At 36.1% G+C, this 26,950-nt stretch overlaps 1 protein-coding gene across 4 annotated transcripts in view; it reads right to left on the bottom strand.

Annotated features, from left to right (window-relative positions):
- The window catches only part of LOC149528041 (protein DETOXIFICATION 46, chloroplastic-like), a 114,995-nt gene extending 88,294 nt beyond the window's left edge, over window positions 1-26,701 (bottom strand). For 2 of the 4 annotated variants that reach the window (XM_089811248.1, XM_089811250.1), the window contains exons 1-6: window positions 26,444-26,701; window positions 25,201-26,241; window positions 24,134-24,228; window positions 18,589-18,697; window positions 17,435-17,490; window positions 1,858-1,913 (exon numbers count right to left, since the gene is read on the bottom strand). In XM_089811248.1, coding sequence (XP_089667374.1) covers window positions 1,858-1,913; window positions 17,435-17,490; window positions 18,589-18,697; window positions 24,134-24,228; window positions 25,201-25,945 — 1,061 coding nt within the window. In that variant the 5' untranslated portion in view covers window positions 25,946-26,241; window positions 26,444-26,701. Of the gene's footprint in view, window positions 1-1,857; window positions 1,914-17,434; window positions 17,491-18,588; window positions 18,698-24,133; window positions 24,229-25,200; window positions 26,392-26,443 lie in introns of those variants that run through there. The other 2 variants (XM_089811247.1, XM_089811249.1) reach the window with 1 other exon arrangement.
- Window positions 26,702-26,950: the final 249 nt, after the last annotated feature.

The following is a 26,950-nucleotide window of genomic DNA, read 5'->3' as shown; positions in this document are numbered from 1 at the left end:
TATAATGCATTAATTTTAGAGTTGTAATTTGTAAATGAGACTAATTGTTTTTGTTTTTCCTTATTTCAGATAGATGGTGGCAAATGTTTGGGACCACAACCCCAAACCTTCAAAAAATTGCCATCTGTATTCTAAGTCAGCCGAGCGGCACTTCTGGATGTGAGCGCAGTTGGTCCATGTTTGAGCACATCCACTCGAAGAGGAGAAACAGGTTGACAGTGCAGAGGTTGAATGATCTTGTCTTCGTTCATTACAACCTTCGTCTTAGGATCAGCAGATTTTGGGCGCTAACTCCTCTCCGATCATTCTGGAGGAGATTGATCCAAAATCAGAGTGGATCACAAAGATTGTGGAACCAGTCTTCACTGAGGAAGACTGCGCGTGGGTTGACCAGGTGGATGTAGAGGCTGAGGTTGTGGCCATGGCAAAGGAGGCAGCTAGAGCACGTTCAGGCATTGGTAGATGCACACGCACAGGCGCAGGCACAGACGCAAGCCCTAGCAACGTTGTTCGTGAGCCCATTGCCCATGCAGGGGACATGGCTCGGCAATCCTCTAGGACCTACCTTAGACGCCTTTCTCATAGGCACACTGGATACTCAGAGGCTAAGGTTGAGGCTGCAACAAAGCTAGAGGATGCTGATGAGGATGATGAGGCTTGAGCTGGAGCCTTGTTTTTATATTTTGTTTACACTGTATAGATATTGATAGTGATACTGAATCACTGAAGACATACGTTTCAAACTTTCATGGATCTTCATCTTAGATTTATACATACATTTATGATTTGATGTCTTATAGATCTTCATGATTTCATCTTACATACATTCTATGATTTGAATCATTATGATCATTTGATTTTTATTGACTTCAGCTAGCCTAAAATTTACATTTTAGTACATCATGATAACATAGTTATGTATGTGATGGATTTTATGTTTCATGTTTATGTATGTTAAGTTTTAACTTCTATTTGATGATGTTATAGTGTGTTTAAGTTATATTCAATAAAGGGTGCATGAAATAAGTCTTAAATTGTTAAAATCTCTACATTTAAAGGGTTTTTTCAAATTTGCCGATTCATCGCCGATTCACTGGGGATTCACCCCCGATTCACGATTCGATTCGGCCATGCCGATTCTGATTCTTGTTACTTTGCTCCTGATCAATTGCATGTTTCCCCCTACATCTGTCAGCGTGGTATTTTTCCAGGGCCTGCTATTATCTCAAACAGATCTGCATTTGTTACAGAGAACTGAGAGAGGATTGAACATATATTGGAGCTTTTCCAGAGTCACCTACAGGTTCCTCTATTTGACTGTAATTTCTTAATAGCTGAAGCATCTAAATTGCAACATTCTCATCAATAGTTGGTGTTGACATTGTAGTCATTTGAATAAATTCCATTTAGTGAATAATGCATGCCAAATGTTTGTTAAAAAGCTCTTTTCTGTAGCTGAACATTTGATTTCTTGGGATTTATGGGAAGTGTTTGACAATAAGACAATTTTTTGTGAAGCTCTTTTCAGTCACTCGTACACATGAGAAAGTTGTAAACAAAGTACTATTTTGTCTTTATTACATTGCCAAGTAATTTTGCATCATTAGAACTATTCCAAAACACCATTGCAGCACATGAATTCAAAACAATACAACTTGAAACAAAGAATAGCAGGTGAAGTCCTTGCAGGCAAAGTGTTTGACGAAATGTCAAACTTCTGATTAGTTAAGTAAATTGGGGTTTTTCAAGCTATAACCGGCAGGGGTTATTACACTTTGTTGTAAAACACTCAAGCTGCTTAATTCATTAGTTCATGGCAAATTGGCATTATCCAGGCAATCCATTCAATCTGCATACCTGGCACTTTGAGCGACCATACCAACTAGTACTGCTGGCCATGCATAGCCACGAATCTGTGTTGAGAAGAAAAATATAAGAATTGTTCTGATTTACCTTACAAAATCTGATTAGAGTGTTTTTGGCCAAAAATAAGTACAAAAAAACTAAAAAGAAAACAGAGTTTGATTTTTCTTTAAAAAAACGGAAAAGGAAAATAAAGAATATATATATATATATATATATATATATATATATATATATATATATATATTCTTGACTAAATAAATATTTGAATCAAACTCTTGAAACAGCTACTACTGGAGGGAAAGGTAATTAAATAAGAAGTGTCACATTTTTCTTTCAATGCGGACAGTCATTTAGGGCACCCATGTGAAACTTCAAAATCTCTGAATGAATAGCAAACATACATCCATTTTACTTTTATATTTCAATAACAGTCATTACCTTTTAACAGTAAATGCACTAAAACAATCAGTTAAATTCAACAAGATACAACAACACTGTCCTACAAACTTCAAACCAAATAAAATAAAGCTAAAATGCTTTAAACTATATACTGGAGATTATATTTTCTGATTATCTACATGCCCTATAGAAAAACACAATTATAAGGAATTTCCTCACATTTTGGGAAATAACTAAGAATGAATAGTTTTTATACATAAACTGACTTAAAGGTAAACGAAGCTAATCAAATATGTTCCACCCAAGTATGTGTTTGAAAAAGTGCATTTGATTATTTTATAATTTTATTGATTGTGGTCTAGATTATAACTTGTGTTCAATGCATTTAATGTCGCAATTTTTATGCCATTTTGTTCCATGAGCATTAACAAGTTTTTAGGTTTACCTTTATCCTAAAGGTTTCCAGGCAAGCTAGGAGAATTCTAACATTCTTGGAGAGCTTAGTTTAGGGATTTTTTGCATCCAATCATAGCGTGGAGTCCAATTGGTGCTCTAGTTGGTGACAATGCTCCTTGTATGTAATGCCCCCTATTAGGACTTTTTGTAACCTTATCACACAGCGCCCCATTGCACATGGGGACCCCATACCATTTAGTCCACTTGGTCCTTTTGGCCTTGGCTCCTGGTAGTTTTGGCATCAGTCTCCTGAAATTCCTACTGCTCTAACTGAGCTTTGAGCCCTGTTTGCTAGCATAGAAATGGAATGTTGCCTGCCCTTGGTTCTAAAAGTGGAAATCTTGTGAAAAAAGTGGATTTGGCCAAGTATGAAAAAGTAATTGATCTTTCAGATAGGATGCCAATAAAAATAAATTGTGTTTTTATGAATTTTCTATTTTAATAAGTCGCATTGTGTCCTAGTTTTCCCTAAGTTTTCATTTAAAACGAACTTCTGTTTATAATAAGTCTATTTGTGGCAGGTGTGATGAGAATTGACAAAACAAAAGAAAAGGTGTATCTTGTTCTAAATCCAGAGAGTTAAATAAAGAAATTGGTCCAAAATGCGCTAAGTCCAGAAAAGTTCAAAAGTGGAAAGGACATGAACAATAGTAAAATTCCCAAAGTCTAGAAGCATCCTTGGAAAAGCATCCAGAAGTGAACAAGGCAGAGAAAGTGTTAAATTTCACAAACTATGGAGTCCTTGAACATAAACACTTAAAATGAGAAAAAAAAGTTTTAAAATGGCTAAATATTGGTCAAAGGGATGAGGAGTGCAAATATGACTAAGTCATAGAGTATTCTAGAAACCCTCTCAAGTGCACCCCAAATTGGAAGAGGGTGAAATTGAGTGAAAATGTTTTAAGGGCTGATCAAAATACATGGTGGGATAACAATGATGGCTAATCCTTTGAAAAATCCATGGCATCCTCTAGTTTACACCCAAGTTGTCATGAAAATTACGGGCTTAGGATCTTCCAAAAAACTCATTCAAACATTCGTAATTGATTTTGGGCATGGTTCAGAGATAGATTCTTCATAACTAGGCCTCTTTCCCAATAGCCCTCCAAATGGATCTGTCAGAGCATAATTCAGAACAGATTTCAGGAACCAAAACTGAAGGCAATTCTGGATACCCATTTGGCCATTTGACAACATAACATGAAACGGTTAGGGCTTTCTTTGGAGTGAAGGGCTTAAAATATTGACTACCCTGTTCTTTTGCTAGGTCTAATTGATAATTTGCCTAGGCTTGATGCTGGGGCTTGGCTCCAAGTTCTTCCAAAAGTTCATACTATTGTTCCAATACATGTAACATATCAATTAGGGTATAAATACATTGTTCCCAACCCAAGGCCCTTTCTCCAATCAACTTCAAAGTAATTCCTCAACCTCACTGCCCAACATACTTAGAAAATCAGACCGATTAGTCATTTGCAGATGTTGCCTTCATGGTGCAGTCCTACAAGCCTGGAATATGAAGATACAATTTTTATAAGGGTCTTTCCACTTGATTGTGTGAATTTCAACATGGGAATGACCAGAAATGCCTCCGGATACCCTAACTAGGGTTTATGGCAGTTTTTACAAAAATGATGATATCTTACTCAAGTTACAATGGAACTTAATGAAACAAAAGGCAAAGTGTTATAGATTCACTGTTCTAACTTCTATCATACCCAACAGGTTTTAAATGTAAATAACAAGGATCTCACAGTGAACAGAAAGGAAAATCAGACCGCAATGTTCTAGAATGCAATAAAACTACCCTTCTTGTTAAGCACAATCTCCAAAATTCAAAATCTAACCCTTGGGTGGCATGTAACAACATTTATTCCCATCCAAGTGGTTTTCAACTTCCAACCACCAAAAGCCAACTTATAACCACATTTTGAAAAAGTTGCTACAAGGTCGCAAAAAATTTCATGACAACAATGACAAATTTTTGCACCTTTTACATATTTTGCCCTGTGGACCTCAAACTTGCCCAATTAGGTCCAAAGACATCATAAGGGCCCAAAATGCTATTATAAACATGAAATAACACAAAACAAACAAAACTCTCAAGTTTTGACCATTTTGACCACACATGGTACTCCTAAGGTTCTCTTGCACCAAGAGTGGAAGTGCAATTTCAAAATGACTAGAGTATGAATTCCTTGACCAAGCCTCAAGTGCATTTATCTGAAGGGTGTAAGGAAAATGTTCCAAAGTGAAAATTCCTCCTCATAGTCAGATTTGCACCCAAGAGTGCAGAACCATGGGTGTCAAGGAATGATTTCAAAATGTAGAAATCATCCATCATAGGCAATGTGTGCCCATAAGTGTTATTTTCCAAATGATGAGGAATTCTGCAAAAGGTAGAATATCTGGATCCAATCCTAGAATGCACCCAAGGGCGTGAATTCGCAATGACCAAAGAAATGTGTTAAATGTTGAAAATCCTTCAGCATAACTAAGGAGCCCTCTAGAGCATTAGTTCTCTAGGTCTAAGGAATCATGCCCAAGACCAATATTCCTACACATATTCTAACATGCACCCATAAGCAAAAATCCACAAAGGGTAAAGAATTGTTTCAAAGATCGAAATCCCGCTTCCAATCCAAATGTGCACTCTAAATTGTTATTTCATGATGTCAAAGAATTCTTCAAAGATTGGATGTTCCACCATAGTATCTCATTTTCACTCAAAGAATGGAAATGTTGGAAGTGTTAAAATTCTCCTAGCATGGATTCCTATTATGTATCTAAAGTGCACCCAAGGATGAGATTGGAAGAGATAATCAAATCTCTTCAACATGTTAACCCAACTAAAATGCGCCCAAGAACAGAATTGGAAGAGGAGGTTAAGAATTTGTTAGATGTTGAAAATCCAAGATTGACATTGCAAGAAACATTGGTGGTCCTCTTGTATGCCAACAACACTCTCATTGCTGTCTAGCTAGGTCAGTGAGGATATATCTTGTGACCTGTGCATAAAGATCAATTTCAAGCAGATCTTCAATGTTATTGTTTGACCCATTCATTCTTGGTTAGTAATGATGTATGCTAAGTCGAATTACTCATTCCAACTGTCATCTAACTATTATTCATTAACAACCCTGTAAGCTAGCAAGAATCAAGGCTTTGATGCCAAACAAGGCAACTGCTATGACAAAAGCTTGAGAAATTCATTCCACCAAAGTCTCATTGCAAGCTAGCACCCTCGTAGACATGTGGCTATTGGCCCTACCACCTAGTTTGGGTATGTTATTGCTAGGATGACAGATGAGCGCTGCCCGAAGTTTAGACAACATGTGTTTTCTTCCATAAGGGACATCACATGCCTACCGTGCTCCATAGTGCTCGACTTTAATACCTCAATCTTGATAAACCAGACTTTTTGCTCTGGTTTTCTCTTTTAAGTTTCAGACATAAACTTGCATGGCTTTTTAAGATTGGAGAAGTGATGCTATTTTTTATTGCAAGTTTATATTGAAAGTTTTGCATGTATCACTACTCATGATACATGGGTCAATGAGTTTGACCTAAATACTACACAGTTAAATCCTGACAGCAATATCACAATTTGACTTGCTGTGGAAAATATCTCCTACTTATCAATAAAAGTCTTATTATTTAATTTTCAATCATACAAATATAGCAATATTGTACTAATTTTTCTGACCTGTTACTTGGATTACAGCAGATTGGATTCTTAAAACACAACCAGCTAGCATACAAACAATAATCTGTACATGCATACAACTTGTTTGTTGAAGCTTCCAAATGACCATTCATAACAGAAATTAGAAACACCATGACTTTGTTGCTATAAAGAGACATGCCAAACACCCTCTCTTCAATACATAGAATCAAATTTCACCGCGGAAACCTTTGCTATCATACCCAACAACTGAGTCCTTTGTGGCTTGGATTTCTAACACATCCAACAGTTTGTAGTCTTTATTCCTGAAAAGTGGAAATATAGGCAGCTCAGAAGAGCAGCATTTCTCCTTGAAATCCCTCAACCAAAACATGCACCTCACATCTTATACTTTGTTAGTACCTAATGTGGTCACACATTTAAAACCTCAAGTTCAGAGTTTTTGAACCACTTCGAACTGAAGTTCGAAGTAGTTCAAAGTGCTTCAAAGCAGTTCAAATGGGTTCAAAATGCAGATTGGTTAGAAAGTTCAGAATTCTATCCCAATGCATTCACTAGGTTTAGTTTGTTAGTTCCATGACTTCAAGAAAGTGCAGAGGTGCAGATTAAGATGAAGTTCAAGTGCGGTGGTTCGAAGTGTTTCAGAAGTTCAAGGTGGCTCATTGGTTCAATTTGCAGATTCAGATCTTGGCTTAAATTGTCAAGTTCAACCTTTCAGTATAGAAGTTCAGAGATCATTATTTTCAAGTTCAGATGGTTGTTCTAGAATGTGCAGGATTATTGTCAAAACCTCGTGTGCTATGATTCAAAAGTTTGTAAATATGGAGGTGGTAGTTTAAATTCAAAAGAACACATTTTGAGCATCTAATAATAAAAATATAGAGCTCAAGTCAAGCTCCTGCAAGATCACTCACCTATGGCGGAATATGTTCAACAGGGCATCATGACTATATCTGAGGCAGCTTGGATTTCATCATAAGGAAGTATGTTGAAAGCCATAGTTTAACATAAAGAAAATCAATATTCATCACCTTCAGCTCGTAGATATAGGGGTCCATAATGATAATTGGGTATACTAAGTAGATGTGGTTAACATAAAAGAATATGGGTGTAACTCAATGAATATTGCAGATGTTTATGTTCCACCAAGAATATTTTTGACCCACATTACATCTACATGTGAGACTCCCAAGTTGCTGACGGTAATTAGATGCATGAGGAGAATTCACAAGGCAAAACTAATGGCCCGAACTCAGCCATGGTGGAGGAACATTTTTCATTATGTGGAAACAAAAACCTTGTCAGCTATTGATTTAAATAAATACAATGTGACATCAGTATCATTGTGTGCCACATGGAAAATCAAGGAGAGAAGCTTGCTTTTTGGATCAAGTTCAGCAAGTCGGATTTTCTGACAGTCATATAGACCCTCAAACAGAGATCTGTAACTTTTGACTCGGGAATTATTTTCAAAATCGCCTTGGTGAGAATGTGGAGAACTAGGATTTGGATAACATATCCAAAATTCAGCAAGATCCAACGGTGGGATAAATAGTTATGCCTCCCGCACCGAGACCCATTGTTTCTGACAGAGTTATTTCGAATTCGCCCAGAATCAAAAGTATTTTCATATTGGAATAATATAATAATGTGCCACTTGTCCAAGTCTCATTTAATATGTCAAATTATTCTTATAAAACGTTTACATCAATGTTTTATAAGGTTATCAAAACATAAATGAGAGAAAAAAAGATGTGAACGGGAGCAACCACAAAGAGAGCCAATTTCAAGATTCAGTTAGGAAACTGAAAAGCCACAAGAAAGAACAGGTTAAATATGCCAACATCAAAGACAACAAGGGTTCCACTTCTTTTCTGTAGGGGAGACTTTGGTGCTGCAGTACAGGAGAGTTTGGGCTGAGAGTTCTGCTTTTTCCTTACAGGAGATTTTATGCTGCTGCAAAGGGGAGGGTAGAATGGTTAGAGTTTTAGATAGGCAAATATTGTAATGACAGTAATTCATAGATATGATATGGGTGTTTTAGTTTTTGCATGACTTTGTGCATACAGAGATTTGATGTCTATATATGTATCTTCTTGAATATGGCTTAGAAACCTTGTGTTCAGGCATGTTAAGTCAATATTACTTTGTGAATCCTGATTTATCAGTTCTAGATATTTGGTTACTGTCTTTACTGCAGATTAGTGTTATTATTCATTTCTGTAGATTAGTTAAAGCATCTCTTTGTTGTTAGAAATAATCTATACCTCACGATCTAAGAATCTGTGAGAGATCCTTTCGTACTTTCGGGTAAAAGTGCAGAATATTTAAATTCATTGAATATCTCACACGGGGAGCTGTACCCGATAAAAATTCAGAGGAAGGTTATCAATCCATGATAACCTATCCAACTGTTGGTGTTAGTTTGTCCTTTCACTTGGGCATTCAAGGTCAGATTTGCATGTATTTTCCCAAAGGACAATCTGTTCACTAACATACTTTAAGTGGTGTGCAGCCAGAAAAGTGAGTAAATTGGTCACTCTTGAATCTTCCATGCCACCACAGGTCTTATCATCCCATTGCATTATTCAAGTTTCTTCTCCTCCTGGCATCCAAGACGCGCCTGAGTTTATGGAAAACCAATGAAATTCCACACTTAAATCTGCTATTATTGCCCAGCCAGGTATGAAATACGGTATCCAATAAGAAACCAAATTTGTCTCTGTAAGAAATTTCACAAATTTTATAAAACATCAAATGTCTAATCCCCTATGAGAAATTTGAATAAAATCTCCAACACCCAGCTAGGATAAAACTTGTACTACTGAAACTGGTGCCCCTGGGGGGTTTGTCCTAAGGTTTCTAGCTCCTCAAGAAAACTGCCCTTCATGCTCCCATCAAGTATGCCACCCCAACTGGAATAGATGGCCAGCCATCCATGTTCCTGGGCCAGAAGGTAGAATGGAAGACAGGTCTTCCATGCTCTTGGGCTTTATCAAGTAGGACAGCCATCCCCAAAGGTGAACTGTGGGATGGAAGCACAACCGACCTTCCATGCTCTCCACAAGTTAGGATGGCGAGCCTTGGCAATTGCCAGTTTGCAAACACTTCCAAGAAATTAATGATGTGATTTGGTATGAGTTATATGCTATGATGTAATGATTCCATTATTATTAATGCTATGATTTAATCTAGATATTATAATGTATTTTACATATGGATTTGAAAATTATCATGATTTCATGTTATCTAATAGTAGTAATATAAGATTTTAGTAATTAGTATTGTCTGCAAGCCTGACATTAGGAACATCCCCAAAAAGAGACATTACACATAAGACCAGGCTGGAACAAGGCCAGTTGTCTTACTTGTGATAACTTTATGTGCATCAAATTTACACTAAGATTACTATTTGAAATCATTTTTCTTTTGCAGTGAGTAGTTTGGAATATTGTTCTTGGTTGTTTTGGCTACTGATGTAAGATCTCAACTGCAACCATAGTCTGAAAAGTATTAAACTGTCTCAAAACCTGATGCAGGAGCATCCTGCTTGCCCGTGGCAAAATGGGAGTATCAAAACAAGATATGGACATCCACCGACTGGTAATCTAATAGCTGGAAAACAAAGGTACATTGAACAAATAACTAAAGAAAAGAGTAGCAGTTGTTGGAGAAAAGATGTTGATATAGAAGTACTAGGTGGAACTAATGAGAGGCAATTTCAACAAATATAGACATGGTGTGCATAGGGACAGTGGTTGGAAACTAAAGCAAGACTAAAATTCAATAAATGTTGGAAGAGCATCAATTAAATTTATTGCAGATTATAATTCCAATTGGCATTAATAAATGGATTCTTTGATTAGGTTCATTCTCACCACTTAGCAGGACTCTTCTGTTAACTAGGACTTCTCATCTTTCAACATCTTCAAAATGTGAGGATCTAGCATCTTCGTCAACATGTGCAACTCTAGCCTAGCCTTTTGTTCTTTGATATGTCCTTTCTTGGCACTGGGAACATTCAAATGCTCTATGCCCTTCTCCGTAGTGAAAACATTTCTCACAGAAGCCTCCTCTTCCAAATCCTTGTCCTCTACCTCTTCCTCTCTAATCTCTATTGTTCTGATTATGGAAATGATTGGAATTATTTCCCCTCTGGTTCTGACTGCTACTTCCAACCTTGTCCTTGTTCTTCTAATCATCATTACGTCCTTCGTAAGATCGTCCACTAGATCTTCCACCGCAACCTCTTCTGTTATTCTTGTTGTCAAACTTCTTGCTCAATTTTTTCTCAACTCTTAGGGCAAATTGGTATACCTCCTCAATGTTGTTCATTCGAACCAAACTCAACTCATCTTGAATACTTGGCTTTAACCCATTAAGATAACGGGCCACTTTCTCCTTGCCAACTTCTGCATGGTCGATTCTAATGAGAACTCGGTAGAACTCTTCAATATACTCTTGAACAGATTTTCCCGCTTGCTTCAACCTTTGCATTTTCTTCAACAAATCAAGCACATAATCCACAGGAATGAATTGTCACTTCAGTTTAGCTGTCATCTGATCCCATCTAGTGATTTTGTCCTTTCCCTTTCTATTTCGCTCCAACTGAACCTCCTGCCACCAGATCTTCGCATATCCCTTTAGTTTCGCCTTAGCAAACTTGACCCTATCAGGATCGTCAATCTCGTCATACTCAAAGTACTCTTCTAGTTCATTGATCCAATCAATCAGCTCCTCTGGGTTAAGATTTCCCGAAAATGTGGGAACTTCAAACTTAGGTCTTTTTCTAGTATTGGAGATGGCCCTAAAAAGCCTCTCTTCCTCTAGGTTTAGAACTGCCTTTGCTTCAGCATTTTCTTCTACTTCATCCTCATCCTCACTTTCATCTCTTACAAGAAGATTTATTCCTCTACGCATTTGTTCTTCCAATGCTTGCATTTGTCTTTGGTGGGCTCTAAAACCCTTAGGTGTAACACCTACAGCTCTTCCACCACGTTCTCTCCGTGGAGGCATTTTTGTGCTTCTGTTGAAACTCTAGTGCAAACTACCTCACAATCAGCTATCTGTCTACACACTTAGCCCAAACCACAGTCTTGGTCAGAACTCACAGTCGACGATTTGTCTGCACACTCAAGAACCTAGCTCTGATACCACTTGATGAAGGGTGCTCCCCTTAATACCATAAACCATAATAGAAACAAAGAAACAACAGCAATTGCAAGAACAAAATATGGACTTCTTATTTGCACCGCAAATGCGGAATTACAGAATTCACAAGTACAAAATGCTAACCCACATGGGCGCCTTCATTACAGTAATCTGCAAGACTAAGTTGCGAACTACCACCCAGAGCTGTCCTAGACAATGCTCGGGTCTCTCTTAAATAGGCAATTTTATGCCACTCGGGAAGGTTCTAGATGCTCAAACTTAATACCTAGGGCCCACAGACCCTAACAATACATATAGAGTCGGCTAAATACATCTTTGACAAATTATTTTAAGAATTTCAGTAGCTCAACTTCTAAAGGCCATAACTCTCGAATCGTTGCTCTAATTGGCTATTATAACCACTTTTGGGAAATGTCCGCTCATGATCTACAGAATCGGAATTGCACAAGCGCCCTTCCATCAAGTTTTTGGACCTCATCCTGAAGATTTTTCTATAAAAATTTTCACTGAAAATCCACAATAACTTCTCTGGTACTTAAGTGGGAGCAATGAGATTTTTATGGTAGGCTTATAATTCCAAAATGAACCTTCATATAGAAAATGAGAACATTCTGAGCTTGTATGATAAACTTACTAAAAATAGCAAGTTCCTATAAATAGTAACCACTTTGTCTACTAGTCCTTATTAAAATAGAAAAGACTGAAAAGAAAATATTTTTGGGTGATGCAAGATTGCTCTTACACCCAAGATGCTTTTGCATCACATGGAGTTTAGAACATGAGTATTTGTGCCAATGAAGTTTTAATTTGAAGCTTGAACTATTTAATCGACATATGAAATATCTTGAATCTTGAGCAATGGTGAAGTATCATATGATACTATCAAATGATGTAGGTTTGTATATTTCTAAGTTTCTAACTCTAAGCTCTTGTATTTATAAGTTTCTTAAATTTTTTGCATATATATTAATATTATATATATAATATATATAGACATTTCCAAATGCATCCATACCCAAAAACAAAAAACTTGCCTCTATATCTGTTTCCCATATCCACTTCCGATTCTGCATCCAAATCAGTAACTTAAATAAATAGAGTAATATCAATCTGCAGTCATAAACACATAAATTGTGAGATAAATTCTCCTCTAGCAAGAATTAGAGCCAGCTCTACTGTTTTTTTACTAAATCATAAATAGATAAATTAAAATTGCACTGGCCGCAGATAATTATTGGATCTGTTGCTAATAAATTTTTATTTTTCTGTGTATAATGTGAGGTAGGGGAAGACAAGCCTCGTGCCCCTTTGCAAGTATGTTGACTGTGTTTCGAGGCTGAAATGTTCCAATGGAACAATAATGGTCAAATCCAAGCTTTGTCAAATAGCATGACAAAGTACTTAAATGTGAGTGAAGGCTCATTTCCCTCACCAACCTAGAAAAGGTGTCAATCCTTGTGCAAATGAAGTAGAAGAATATGAGGCTTTGAGGGATCAAGAAAAGGCTGATGGACAACTTTAAAATATGATCTCCTTTGGTGCTTCAACGACAAGACCAACTACAGAAACTCCTACTTAGAATAGAGAGATAGAGGTAGATTTGTCTACTACAGTCAGAGATGTAACACAATAGTCTTACAAGAGACCACATATTGGTAGTTCAGACTCCATTTGAAGCCTATTTGATGTGCAGAGTCAAGAAGCAGTCAACGCAATGATTGCACAGTCCATTTCTGCAAATGGAATGCCATTTGATGTTGCTCATCCATCTTTGATTATCCAAGCTATCAATAATAGCCAAGCTTTCTTTAATGTGTTAATTTTATAGGATCCCTGATAGAAATAATAACAGATTTATATCAGACTTTTACTCACTTGAGTATCTTGAATGTGACAGGTAGATACCTTCAAATATGTTTATGATATGTTGTGACTGGAATGTCGAATGCTGACAGGAATGTATTTTGTAATCTGCAATGTCTCTTTATTAATCCTGGGACTGCAAGTATGTTATGTCTTTCATATTTCCTTGTCCACTGATGAGAACAATTTTATATATATATATGAAGAGTTGTGACCCGTAGGGGCATGACTCTACGTGGCCAAAGGCCATGTAGGGTCATGACCCTACGTGGTCATAAACTAATGTTTTGTTAACCATAAACATACAATGGTTTAATCATGCCCGAAGATATGTTTGATAATGATCTTAATACTTATCAAGGGAAATACAAGTAAGACCCGATCCCTGATCGAAGATGATGGATAATTATAGATGTAATCCAATGCAGTCGAAATGACAAAACCCGATGTGAACCAGTAACAGCAGTAATATGCTTGATCTGAACCATATCTGTCTAAACTATATATATATATATAAGACAGAGATAACATATTCAAATGCTCAATATTATTCGACTAAAGCTAAACTTTCAACATAATGGACTAGTTGGGAATAAACTAGCTGAGTCTAAAAGGTTTGGCACAACTTTAATTGATAAAGAAAAAGTTTGATTAGAGCGACAAACTGCATCAACGAAAAGAGTGTGGTCTACAAAAGATTGTAGCATTGTGATAGATGGGTGGACAGATGCTAGAACTCATCCATTGCTTATTGTCATGGTGACCTACAGAAAAAGGTCTTATTTTTTGAAGGCAGTAGACTGTATAGGACAAGAAAAAATTGCAAACTTTCTTCATAACCAGCAATGTGACAATATTGAGGAAGTGGGGCTGTCATATGTCCAAGTTGTTACCGATACTACCCCTATTTGTAAAGCAACAAGTATGCTTGTGCAAAAAAAGTATAAGCATGTATTTTGAATATTATGTTATGTGCATTTGTTGAATAATGCACTCAAGAATCTTGGAAAGTTCTAGTGGATTTCAGAACTCACAGAGAAGGGCATAAAAATACAAATGTTCATATGTAACCATCACCACACACAAGCCATATAAATTTGCCAAGGTAAAACTTCTCAAGCCTCTTGATACTATTAGAGAAAAAGGTTAATTTAATTTCATTTATTAAATTACCTTTTCTCCCTTCTTAAGATTTTGCTTTATGCGTTTTTTGCTTTCTCTATTTAATAATTAATTAGTAATTATTAAATAGCTTTTACCTTTGGGTTACCCTTTTCGGGTTTCGATCTCCTTTTATAAGGATTGATCTCTTTGTAATTTCACAATCTTTTCCTCATCTGAAAATACAACTTGCATATTTTCAGAGCAAACCCTTGCCTCTTCTTGTCTTTTTCTTCTCTATGACAGATTTTCTACATGCAGGTATTTGAGGGCTTCGTGGATTTGATTTGCATATTTGCTCAAATCCTTCAAATACATGGTTTGCTTCTTATTTTTTCTTGACTGCCTTTGTGAAGTCAAAGGAGCTTTCTGTTTCACAGTTCTCAGTGATGCACGCATAGTTTAGAGACAATCTACATTAGATATTGCAGCTGAGGTTAGATTTGTTGTGGCTCATTAGGCCTATTTGCGAGGTGATTAAATTTGCAAACTCAGACAAACAATGTTTGGGACAAATTTATGAAGAAATAGATTTCATGTTGGAAAGAATCAAGAAAATAAGAAATGCAAAAGATCTTTCTTTATATCTTTTGAAAGAAGAAAAATTACATGAATGGGAGAAAAAACTTAACACGTCTTCATTGTGTTGCTTATTCCTTAATCCTAAATGGCATAATACACAAGAGACCAATAAGAGAGCTCCAAATAAGGATAGAGAGTTAATTAAGGATTTTGTGCTGCAATTAAAAAGATTTATGGTCAAGATGAGGATACCTCAATCATAAGAAGTCAATGGATAAGTTTTGGGAAGGTGATTTTACTTCAGTGGCAGCTTCATGTGATATGCAAGTAAAGAAAGGCCCTTTAGAATGGTGGTGGAATCATAGAGGTGAAAACCTAAATTTCAATCACTTGCAATTAGATTGTTCTCACAAGTAGCTGGCTCTTCATCTTATGAGAGAAATTGGAGTTCTTATGGTTTTTTATTCATTCATGAAAGAACCGATTAGGGTCAAAGAAAGAAAAGAACTAGTGCACTTAGTCTTCTTTCTTGTATTGATCATGGGTACATGGAGGTTCCTTCAGCAAAATGGGACCAAATTGCACATAATGGAGAAGTTGCAGTCATGGAGGATGAAGTGGATTAAACAAATGGCCTTAACAAACTGCCCTAGTTCTACTACCATCACAGGACCCTGAGTTAGAGAGGATGATTATCCAGACAGCATCGTAGCTGAGGACCTTGATATGGATGATAAAAATGTAGCAATGTAGACAATAGGTTCTGATTTTTATTTTTTATTTGTGTATCAGCATTAATCTATCGATATTTATTATTATTGGATTTTATTATGTAATGACAATCTAATATGAAAGATGTAGTTTGAGTTTTGAAGTCTTTGACACACAGCCATTTGACATTTGTGTATTTAAGCTTTTAAGTTAATGCATTATTATCAGTTGTTCTTCCTTCCAAAGTTTTGTCATGATATTTTCTAGAAATTGTTAAATTTATTAATGTTCTAGGTCAAAATTGTATTAAAGATACTTGCTGTCTCAAAGTACGCATCTCTTATCTAAAAACAAAATCCATAGCAGTAACAATACCAATCTCCAAGTACCCCTGTCTCCTAGTGACCTTGGAGATAACAGAGGTAGGGTGTGCAGGAGGAATCACAAAAGAATTGAATGCAGAGCAGTGCCAATAATAGGATAGAAATAGAGTTGTGCTACAGTAAAAGGTCAGATGGAATGTTTGCCAAACTTATATGTTTGCATTTGAATTAAATCAGTAAAAGCTGTAATAGTGTGTTTGGTACTTACATTTAGTGACTAACCTAGTGTGTATTGATATGACATGTCTCAGCTTGAGAATAGGGTCTTTCTTTCTGTTTGGAGTTTTCTGAATTTTGATTTTGAAGATTGAGGTGTGCTCATATTGCGGAAAAACCCCAAGGCTCGCAAAAGTGATATTGTATTTACCTATCTTGTAGTCTACTGAATGGAAGAGTAGGTGACTCTTAAATGCTGCTTGCTTTTCTTTTGCAGAATTTGAGTGTAATAACATGACATATGTACTTTTATATATCAAGAAAAAATCTTATATTTGACAATTACGCTAAACATGGTAAATGGTCTTGAATGAATTGAGTTGCAATCATGCCAAAACATTGTTAAGGATTTAGTTTTAGTTTTACTGATCATAGGAACATTGAACATATAATAGAAAAAATGAACAATTTGAAGAACAACTAAATCTAATGCTTGACTCCTAGATTATATCTTCATAATATTCATGATATTAACTAGTTTCCATAGTTTATTAGTGTGTGATTGGTCAGACGTTTCAGCCGTTCTGTTTTGGTAGTCAAAGGGACTTTGATAAAAGGAAAGGTTTGAGTTAAATATGTGCGAACTAGTGATCTGCCCCAGAAGCATGTGCCCTGGCCTTGCTTAAAGTTAGAAGGCTCAAATGTGCAAAGAGAAGGTATTGCAAAGTATTGGGAATCACAAAGGATGCTACTTGATTTAAAGGTACAAATGATCACCCAGCAGTGCCAAGTATATGTATTTCTGTACTACTTTTATTAGTGATCATAAGTTTAACACCTTTTTCCCAATAATGTACTTCTTAGAACAACTAATGTCGCAAGTTTTTTACTTCATCATGAATATCACAGGAATATCCAGTTGTGTAGCTAGTAAACATATGTCAAGCAAACAATTTTTGTATGCTTTCTCAATTTAGTTTCTAATAGCAGTGAGGTTGTTGTTACAACATAAACTCTTAAACCAACAATTTTCATGAAGTAAAAAGAAGTTAATACGTACCCCAACATAGGATCTTGCTGCAGGAACTAAAGCATAATTTTTAACTCCAACAAAGGCTGAAAAAACAAACACAAACTATTGTTAGCATGCATCACTCATTGAATACAGACTATAAGAAAATTAAAAACTAATATCAAGATAACTTCCAGTCGTAGTCATTTAGAGATGGGCGACATATATAAACTTCATTAAATAAAAATATTATGAAAAATATAAGTAGTAATATGAAAGTTTTGAAATAATTCAGAAATCAGATAAATTCATATATGAATTAGTCGAGAGATCTCAAAAATAAACTCTCCAAGAGGGTCAAATAAAAATCCCTTGATTCCATAAGGTTCCTGGAGACATAAATATGAGCCATAGTTTTCAAGATTATATTTTGACACTGTTAAAATATTTTTTTAGTATTTGCCCCCAAACTTCACTGGATGTGACAGTCCTATTTCAGCTTTTTATAATTAAAAATATATGGAGAATCTTGCCATCTTCAAAAAAAAAAATGGAAATTAATGAATGCCTTATTGCAAAATTTAATAACTAAAGGAAAAATCATTGCCCTCTATTTTGTGAAATTTTAGTAGTACAGCTCTTTTGTGCTTCCGTCATTTGATAAAATATCTGCACGTGAACATCAGTATTGCCTTATTGCAAAATTTAATAACTAAAGGAAAAATCATTGCCCTCTATTTTGTGAAAATTTAGTAGTACAGCTCTTTTGTGCTTCCGTCATTTGATAAAATATCTGCACGTGAACATCAGTATTTTTTCTTAATGATTTAAAATTCACCCTCTTGGTCATAGAACTTTAGATTTGGATGATCAAATTATTTGCTATAAAATATGCCGGCACAGTTTCAAGTAAAATACATGACTAGTTTTACTCTTTTTTATTCTTTGTGAAGAATTATTTATACGAAAGTAAAAAAATTTATTAAGATGACATTTTACAAGACATCTAGAGACATCAGCTCAGGTTTCTTGTTGTCTGGAGTCATCCTCCTCTCCTTTTCCAGAGGGGAAGATATTTCATAGACTGGAGATGATCAAGGCCTGAATCTCTGGGTAAGTATGCTTTTAGTAAATTTGGAGGCATGCCAGATTTATGGAGGTCAACTCACAAATATTTGTTAAAATGAGTCATGATGTTATACCTTTTAGCATTGATGTCCCACATAATTGTATGAAGAAAAACATTCCAATTCCACAAGTCATGGCAACAAGAAGCAAACGAGACAGATGTTTCTCTGCACTAGTCCTGTCCTGTAAATAAGCACGCCAAAAAGAAAGTCAAAAACAAGATTAATTATGATGAGATTTCCCAAGTCAAATAATGGAATCAACACTGAAATAAAAGAACATAGTTTATAGATCATATCTCTGTTTCATTTAGTACCAAACAGTGTTTATCAGTTTGCTAAAATATGTTTGTCATTTACATGTACAAGAAAGAATACAACTGCAGTTATATTTTGACTATGGGAAATTAAGATTTCTGTGAAAAGCAGATTATAGATCATAATTTCATTTTATTTCATTTAATGCTAAACAGTATTTATCAGTTTGCCAAATATGTTTCTCATTTCGATGTACAAGACAGCATAAAATTGTGGCTATATTTTGACTATGACAGGATATTTGATATTTCTGTATGGAAAAGACATAGAATAGATGCTAAAGACTAAGACTGCCCCCTTAATTTGGCAGAAATCATGTTATATAATCTTCAAATGGTATTAGGCCTGTCAAAGGAATTGAGCCATAGATGAGAGGATTTATGGGTGTGAATCCAAATCTGAGACACTAAAATCTTCAATAAAGAATATATGGATTTTTCGAATATACATAAGGTTAATCCATGTAGATTGCAAGCTTCATTTCAGTTAAACCAAAATGTACTTTTCTAAAAGTCAAGTTACTATCAGAAATTCGGAATCACAATTAAGAACTGAGAATGTTTTTGGATTGTGATAATCATAAAGAACAATTAAAAGACAAAAAGAAGACACACAGTATACAAACATTTATTGATGACAAGAATCAAATTCTATCTGAATTCAATATACATTGATTATCATATAGAATTTCAAAATATCATTTCTTCCCTTGAATTTCAGCTTATTAACAAGAAGAAATCATGCCAAATCAAGCTACAAGATGACTAAAGGTTTTTATTTCTCACTTACATCTATGAGGCTTTCACCAGAATTTTGTGTCACATTTACGACCAATGTTGTGATGTCCCCTTCATGCACCTAGTTAGAATGAGGTTTCCATTAGCATATTCCCAGGTTATCATATGCTAAGTGGAGATGGTTAAGGGACTCGATGTCTTGAGGGAAGCTCTAACAATGATTTTCAGAGTGTTCTAGATAACATTTAAAAATAGCAAATGGCTATTTTTAGTAAGTGCTATTTTGAGCACTTGGTCTTGGCTTCCATTCTCTCGCAACACAGTGCAGTACTTTCTAGTTCTGGCCTTGGCGAGTTCTAATGCTTTCAGTGATATTTGATTTTTATTTTGAGAGCTCTAGTTGGCTCAAATCTCTTGAAGGTATATTTCGTGTGCTTAGAAAAAAGTGGTTTTGGAGGAAAATTAATAAAAAATGAAAGATGGGTTCCCTATTTCCTTCCTCACTTTTGGTATTCTCATTTGATTATGCTTGCTTTCACAACTTAATGTTATGCTGCCGGATTGATTTCTGGAGTTCATCTTTTGCTGGGTAGAGGATAAAATCCCTCTTTAAGGTAGCTGGTTTTGGTGGTGAAATATTCACTCAAATTTGTTGGTGCTTTGGATTGAAGATGCTCAATGGTTTTTGGCTTGTTGGTGATTTTTGGCTTGAGAAGAATGTATATATTAACAAGATTTTGATATGGATTTCATGGTTTGGGTGTGTTATGTGGTTTCTGGAGTTTGGTTTGACTGACTTTGGAAGCTTTTTCTGAGTGCTGGTGCGAAGTTTCTGAAATTTGGAAGTGCTTTTCTACGATACTGCATATTACCTTTCTGCTCATAATTTGGTTAGGTTGGCTGCTATTAACTGGGTATTGTTTCTTTGGGTTCTTCATAATTGGGCTACCCATTTTGGTGTAATGGGCACCCCTGAATTTCCCAAAAAACTAAACCAAATTGTTGAAAGGAATTATGTCAAACAGTTTGCATTCAACCTCTTATTTCTTCGTTTAATGTTTTAAACCCCTTATAACTCCGGAAATCAAACGTTTATTTGTTTGTTGTGTTTTGTGTATGGAATTGGTATCATACAACATAAACAAGAAAGAAACTACAATAATATGCAAAGTGAAAATGAACTGCGGCCAATAAAATGTTATTTTCAGAATTCATAAAACCAAATACATGGTAGATTTATCAACTCACTAATTACTTCAGCATTATTGACATAATACTCCAACCCATGCTTTCGAACTTGCTGCTACAGTGCCGCGTGAATAGTGTCGCGTGAATAGTGCTGCATGAACAGTGCTGCTACAGTACTTTGTCCTTCAATCAGTCCACTACCTTCGTAATATCATTCCCTCAAAGCGGCATAAGCATCGGACAAGTAGTGAAGAAGATATGAGCAAAATACCAAATCTGCCTGTAGCTGGAAATGCAACTAAACTGCCTAATAATGAAGCCGATAACAAAGAATTCCAAAGGCCAAACCCCAAGGGAATGATGTCTAGAATGTTACAAGAGAGGATAAACGTCCTCAAATGCCAAGAACGGAGCTGCAACTCACACACCAATTTCTTCTCATATTCAACCTGTCTAATGAAGCCACAAATGCTTCCTTTTATTCTATTTCCAAGGGTCCGCTCAACTCATATGGGCAATGTGGGATAAAAGATGTGTAATATATAAAACATATATTAAAATACCCCTTATGTCTCCCTTGGGTACACATCCCCATAAAATAAATATTAAAGTAACACTTTAATAGTTTACAATTAAATTAGACGTTACTTTAATAAAACTTCAGGCATTAAAATGTATTAGCAATCGGACTCCGAATAATGCGAGTGATAGCTCATCGGAAAGCTCTCACCGAGGAGTATCAAATCCAATCACCAAAATTGACCTGCACTGTGTCCTGCCGACTTACTAAAAATAGTAAGTATGCCTGAAACTGAGTAAATCAACTTCGTTTTGGCCCAAACTGAAAATGACTAGGCCAAAACACTCCAGGATCCCATTAAACCCTTCGTTAGCCCTCGGGACCATGTAGAACAAGGCTAACGCACACACACTTGGTCAACTGCTAAAATGGGGACATTACATTTGGCTACTTACTTGGGTTGTTTGGTGAAGCATTGAATTTAGAGGCAAAATCACCCCTTCTAGGACGCCATAACAGTCTATTAGCCCTCGATTTTCAGACTGCGTTCAAATCTGCAATTATTGGTGGTCTGCAATTTCCTATTTGAGGCACCCTAAGCAACTTGTTAATGAGAATAGCAGTTTGGGAGTTGATTGTTACTTGTAATAAGACAATTCTGAGAAGTTTGAATATTTGTGCTGCTCACCTGGAGGACTGAAAGTGCATTATTTGGCTTCTATCAGTAAGAAAATTAAATGCTAAATATGATTTTCAGATAACTATTCATTTATATCTGATTTGTAATGTTTGACAGTGTTATATAAAGTTTGATTGAAGTTTAGCTGTAATAAGCTATTTGATGCAGGCCATCCACATGGCAAAAAAATAAAAATTTAAAAATGAAATTCAAATCCCTTCCTCCCACTCGTTAGAAATAAGGAACTAAAATTAGTTAGCAAGGAGTTATTCAGTAACGCATGGGAGAGGGCAAAGTGTCATTTAATAAATTCGTCCAAGGTTTGCCATTTGTGAGGGGGCTGTGTAATAATTTAGGGAGAGCTGCACATCTCTTTTATTATTTTGGGAGGCTTTGCTTTTAAAGGAGTTTAGGTGTATAGTATCCTGGGGGTAGCGAAGTGTGTGTAGAGAGGTTTTTGGAGAAGAAATTTTGAGTTTTTTCCTGAGGTCTCTAAGAACAAATCATAAAAATCAGTTTTACATTGAGAAGCTAGTTGGCCTTGGCTCACTGTTTGTAAAGCCAATTCAACTTCACCATCTGTGAGGGGGCTGTGTAATAATTTAGGGAGAGCTGCAAAATCTCTTATTATTTTGGGAAGCTTTGCTTTTAGAGGAGTTTAGGTGTATAGTATCCTGGGATGGCGATGTGTGTAGAGAGGTTTTTGGAGGAGAAATTTTGAGTTTTTTTCTGAGGTCTCTAAGAACAAACCATAAAAATCAGTTTTATATTGAGAAACCAGTTGCCCTTGGCTCACTGTTTTGTAAAGCCAATTCAACTTCAACAAGAATTCTAATGAGTTTGTTTGGATAAGCTGAATCTATCTAATTTTCTGCTGTAGACCAGATTGCTTCTGTGTTTGAAATGTGCTGCAGATGTTTGCTAAGGGGTTAATTCAGCTATTGCATCACTTTTGTTATTCTACGCTATGTTGCAAAAGTTCCTTTCTATATGCTTGTTTTTTATCACAAATACAATCTGAAGCAAGCAAACAGAAAACTTCTTCATTGGAAACAAATTTGCAAACAAAAACTTTCACAGAAGAATCAGGGGCGATGATTCTATGCAAGTCACTGGTCATTAAAAGTTTTGACTTGAGTGCTGCTAGAAATTTAAATGAAGATGCAGGTGACTGCACAGCATTAGTTGTTCATCAAATATTGTAAGTTCTAAAGTGTTTTTTGGCAAAAGAGTTAATGCAGGACGATAATTGACAGACTAGATAACCAGAAAATATTGAAAAACAGCCTCCATCCAGCAGCACCCTTATTAATCCTAGTTTAACCGCTATTAAAATAGCTATTTGTAATGATACTGCAAGACATTGACTCGATGTGTATTTTAACATTGTTCTTTTCGACTTAAAGCTTGAGCATTCTACAATAATCCTCAGTGCTCACACAACATTCTTGTGGAGAAGTAGTAAGAATAAAGATATCAAAGAATATAGTGATCAAGGAGCGATCTGAGGGGAGAAATCATCTGAAGAGGGCACCAACATAGGTGACTCTGCTTCAAGAAATATAGGAGGATCATTTAAGATTATTGTGAAAAATATAGCCTCACATTGGATTGATCTTTTATATTTTCTTTCTCAACAGGCTAATAGCCTTCACAAGTTTTTTCTTCCCAACGTCATATAATATTAGCTTGCATCTGGAACCCCAACTAGGAGTCCAAACTCGAGGTTCACATCATTACTAAAATTATAGAACTCGATGAGATAACCAATTGAATCAATCCTTAATGGGAAAAGTTTTGAGAAAAAGTACATTGAGCTTAAATTATCTTGTTATCTGTAGAAGAAAAATAAAAAGCAAGATTAGAAAATCAAAACTAAATTATATTAAACTAAGATGCTTTCCATAGCCTCAGGCATTGCTTTCCCATACCATCGTACTTTCAAACCCCTTTTTCCTCGACTGAGGTCAAAGTCCGTGTCCTTACATATAATAACTATGTGCCCAAACTCCGGAGAATCACTTACTGAGGACCTCCTCCTTTTCCATTAAAGTACCCACCTACATACATTTTTCCTTCGGCAATTTATGCATTCCATAATGATATAGTTCACAGTTCCAAGCTGATTATTCATACTAAGAAATCAAAATTAACAAACTTTGGATAGAAAAAACTTACTTTGTTTGCGAGAGATGATGCAATTAAGTTTGATGTCGCAATGGACAAAAACATGAAGATATAACCTAACTGATCGCACATAACTGTGCCTGGTCCTGAAAAAAAAGTTGTCCAAAGTAAACACACTTCAGCATGCTATATATTTTGGTAAAATCGCAGAATAATGATTAAAGCATAAGACATTATCAATGTGTTCACTTTGCCTAGACATCTGTACAGCCCCCGATATAGCCAAAACCTACTACATTAGACAGGCATCAAGCCGGGTAATTGAATGTGCTATGTGTGGCCGAGTGGCATGGCAAAATTGGATATTACGCAACAGAGAAAAAAATTATATCCTCTAATTTTTACAACAGGTAGGATCAATCTCGGTTCCATTAAAAATTAAAGAAACCAAGCTGCTTTGGAGAATGGTCCATAGATTCACCAGTCAATCTTAAATAAAAATTGGCATAGTGTCCACCAGTCAATCTTAAATAAAAATAAGCAATAGTGTCCTGAATAAACAACATGCATTAGGAATCTTGCTGATAATGCAAATAATGGACTTAATTGATTAGAAAAAAAATTAGGACTCCACGGTTAACTACACTTGAACGCAAAAAAATACTGGATTGAATGATCTTATGGAGTCCTAAGTAGTAGGTGTACGAGACTGCCGTCACTCTGACACTAAATGATACCTCTAGATGATGCCTCTCTACCCCAGTTCAACGACCTTCTGACCACCACAAAGATTAACTCTACTAAATTCAGAATTTGATACCTACAAAATGATATGTAATCATGGTTTATCATAAAATACATCAAAATTACAGGAAGACTTTTAGGATGAAGCATCTGCTTTTACTACCACGCAGCTATTTGGAGGATGGAAACTTGAAACTAATAGTATTGGTAACAACATTCGAGAAGCTTGTGCCATTTCATCGTAAGGAAAATAGAAAAGGGCTTAAAAATGTGAATAACACGTTGAAGAAGAGAACAATGAATTACAGAAAAATAAAAAAATAAAAAAGCATTTATCTCCCCATCTCTCTCTAAGGCTGGTCTTAAGAAAATACCAAGAGCAGCAAGTTCCATCGAGCTACTGCTGCCTACAACAGCAGTATCAATGAGGCTCATACTAGGATTAGAAAGCCAAATCCCAAGAGCCGGTCCCGCAAACATTACAATATCTTTCATTTGCTGCCAAATACCCTTAACTTCAACTTCTCCTTCCTCTGGCCCATTTACTACTGGAAGGGATCCAATATTTGAAATTTCCCGCTCCATCTCCATGTGTTTCCCAATTTGGACACATTCTCGAACAGCTGGATGGGTTGTCCCTGCCCTATTCTTACTCCCATTTTCCACTCTTTCTGAAAGCTTGGATCCATGTACATTGCCATTCGATGAAGGTCCAGATTCAAGCCGACCAGGACCTTTTAGCTCATCTGGAACAAGATCTCTTCTCAATGATGCCTCGAGAATTTCTTGCTCGACGAGTTCTAGCCCGTTTTCCACCAAAACAGGCGGTTCTGTTTTTAATGTCGAATCTCCTACTTCAACTAGTTGTTGAGCATCAGAAGCACATCTCAATTGCCGAAAACTAAGTCCCAAAGATTCATCTGTTTCTCTCTTTTGGTTGAAAGGCACAATTGATCCGCAACCAAGTCTCAAAAGATTCTGCTGCAATCCAGCCCTGTTCAAAGGCAGCCCCAAAGAAGCGGATAAATCTCTGACCTTAACAATCTGGGTAGAAATTCCGTGTGAACCGACGACCCTGACTGAGTTTTGTAAACGGAAGCGATTAATACATCGCTCCATGAGATAAATGCGGTAACAACTCCAACTCCAGAATCTCAACTTCCTTTTAACAGTTTTTGTACATTCCGTAGACTGAAAGTCCCGCGCACGGAATACGAAAAGAAGGCGTCAGCTCACGAACGCGATCAGCGCTGGCGCCTATGCCAGAAAACTCACCAAATGCATTCATTCTGGTTATTTAACGATTGATCTCCAGTCTCTCAGATTGAAATGGATCCTGTGAGGTGTCAACACTAATTTTGTCTTCGCCATGGCCCATTCTGCATCTCCTTTAATCACAGAGTGAATTTGTTTATCTAAAATTCAATGATTATCAAACATACGTTGTCAAATGTATGATCATCGATTGGTTAGACATTTATTAAAAAACATGTTGTTGCAGTAAAATATTTGGTGTTTCCCACGAGTATTTGTCAGGACAGGAGAAGAAAAACAATAATGGATGTACAGTAATACACTATTCATTTCAGAATAAATTGTTGGTGCCAAGCGACTCACCGAGCATGAGAAAAAGCATCCGGCCCGGCCAGGTACCTTCCACGTGATGCATTATTTATAAGACTAAGACTCAATAATATTATTTATATCTTGTTGTGACTTAATGGGGTTGTGTCTTCTTGTAGCCACACACGTGACTTCAGACTGTGTCTTCGTTACAGAATCAAACACCAAGGCTCAAAATACATGTGGTAAAAATTGGTTCTCTATTTCGACTAGAATACAATATTTCCATGTTCAGTAGGTCAGATAGAGACTAGTGCTCCATGGCCTTAATTTGTCCCTTTATAGATACTGTTTTTTTAAAAAGAAATTGTTTATTAGTTCTTTTCGACAAGGTAAGTTACGCTCCAACGTCGTTTTCTGTCCTAGCAATATTTAATAATTGATTTTTAATTTTCAATTGCATATGGAAAGCATGGCAACAGATTTCTGACAAGTTATCTTGGTTTGATTAGTCATTTAGCCATGGATGTAGCTTTGCAAATTCGTCAATTGGTGGAATCG

The sequence above is a fragment of the Cupressus sempervirens genome, chromosome 11 (genome assembly GCF_028749045.1).
Source record: "Cupressus sempervirens isolate cs-2001-9-10 chromosome 11, ASM2874904v1, whole genome shotgun sequence".
NCBI lineage: Eukaryota > Viridiplantae > Streptophyta > Pinopsida > Cupressales > Cupressaceae > Cupressus > Cupressus sempervirens.
Note: the sequence above shows the minus strand (reverse complement) of the source record. Positions and strands in the feature narration are given on the sequence as shown.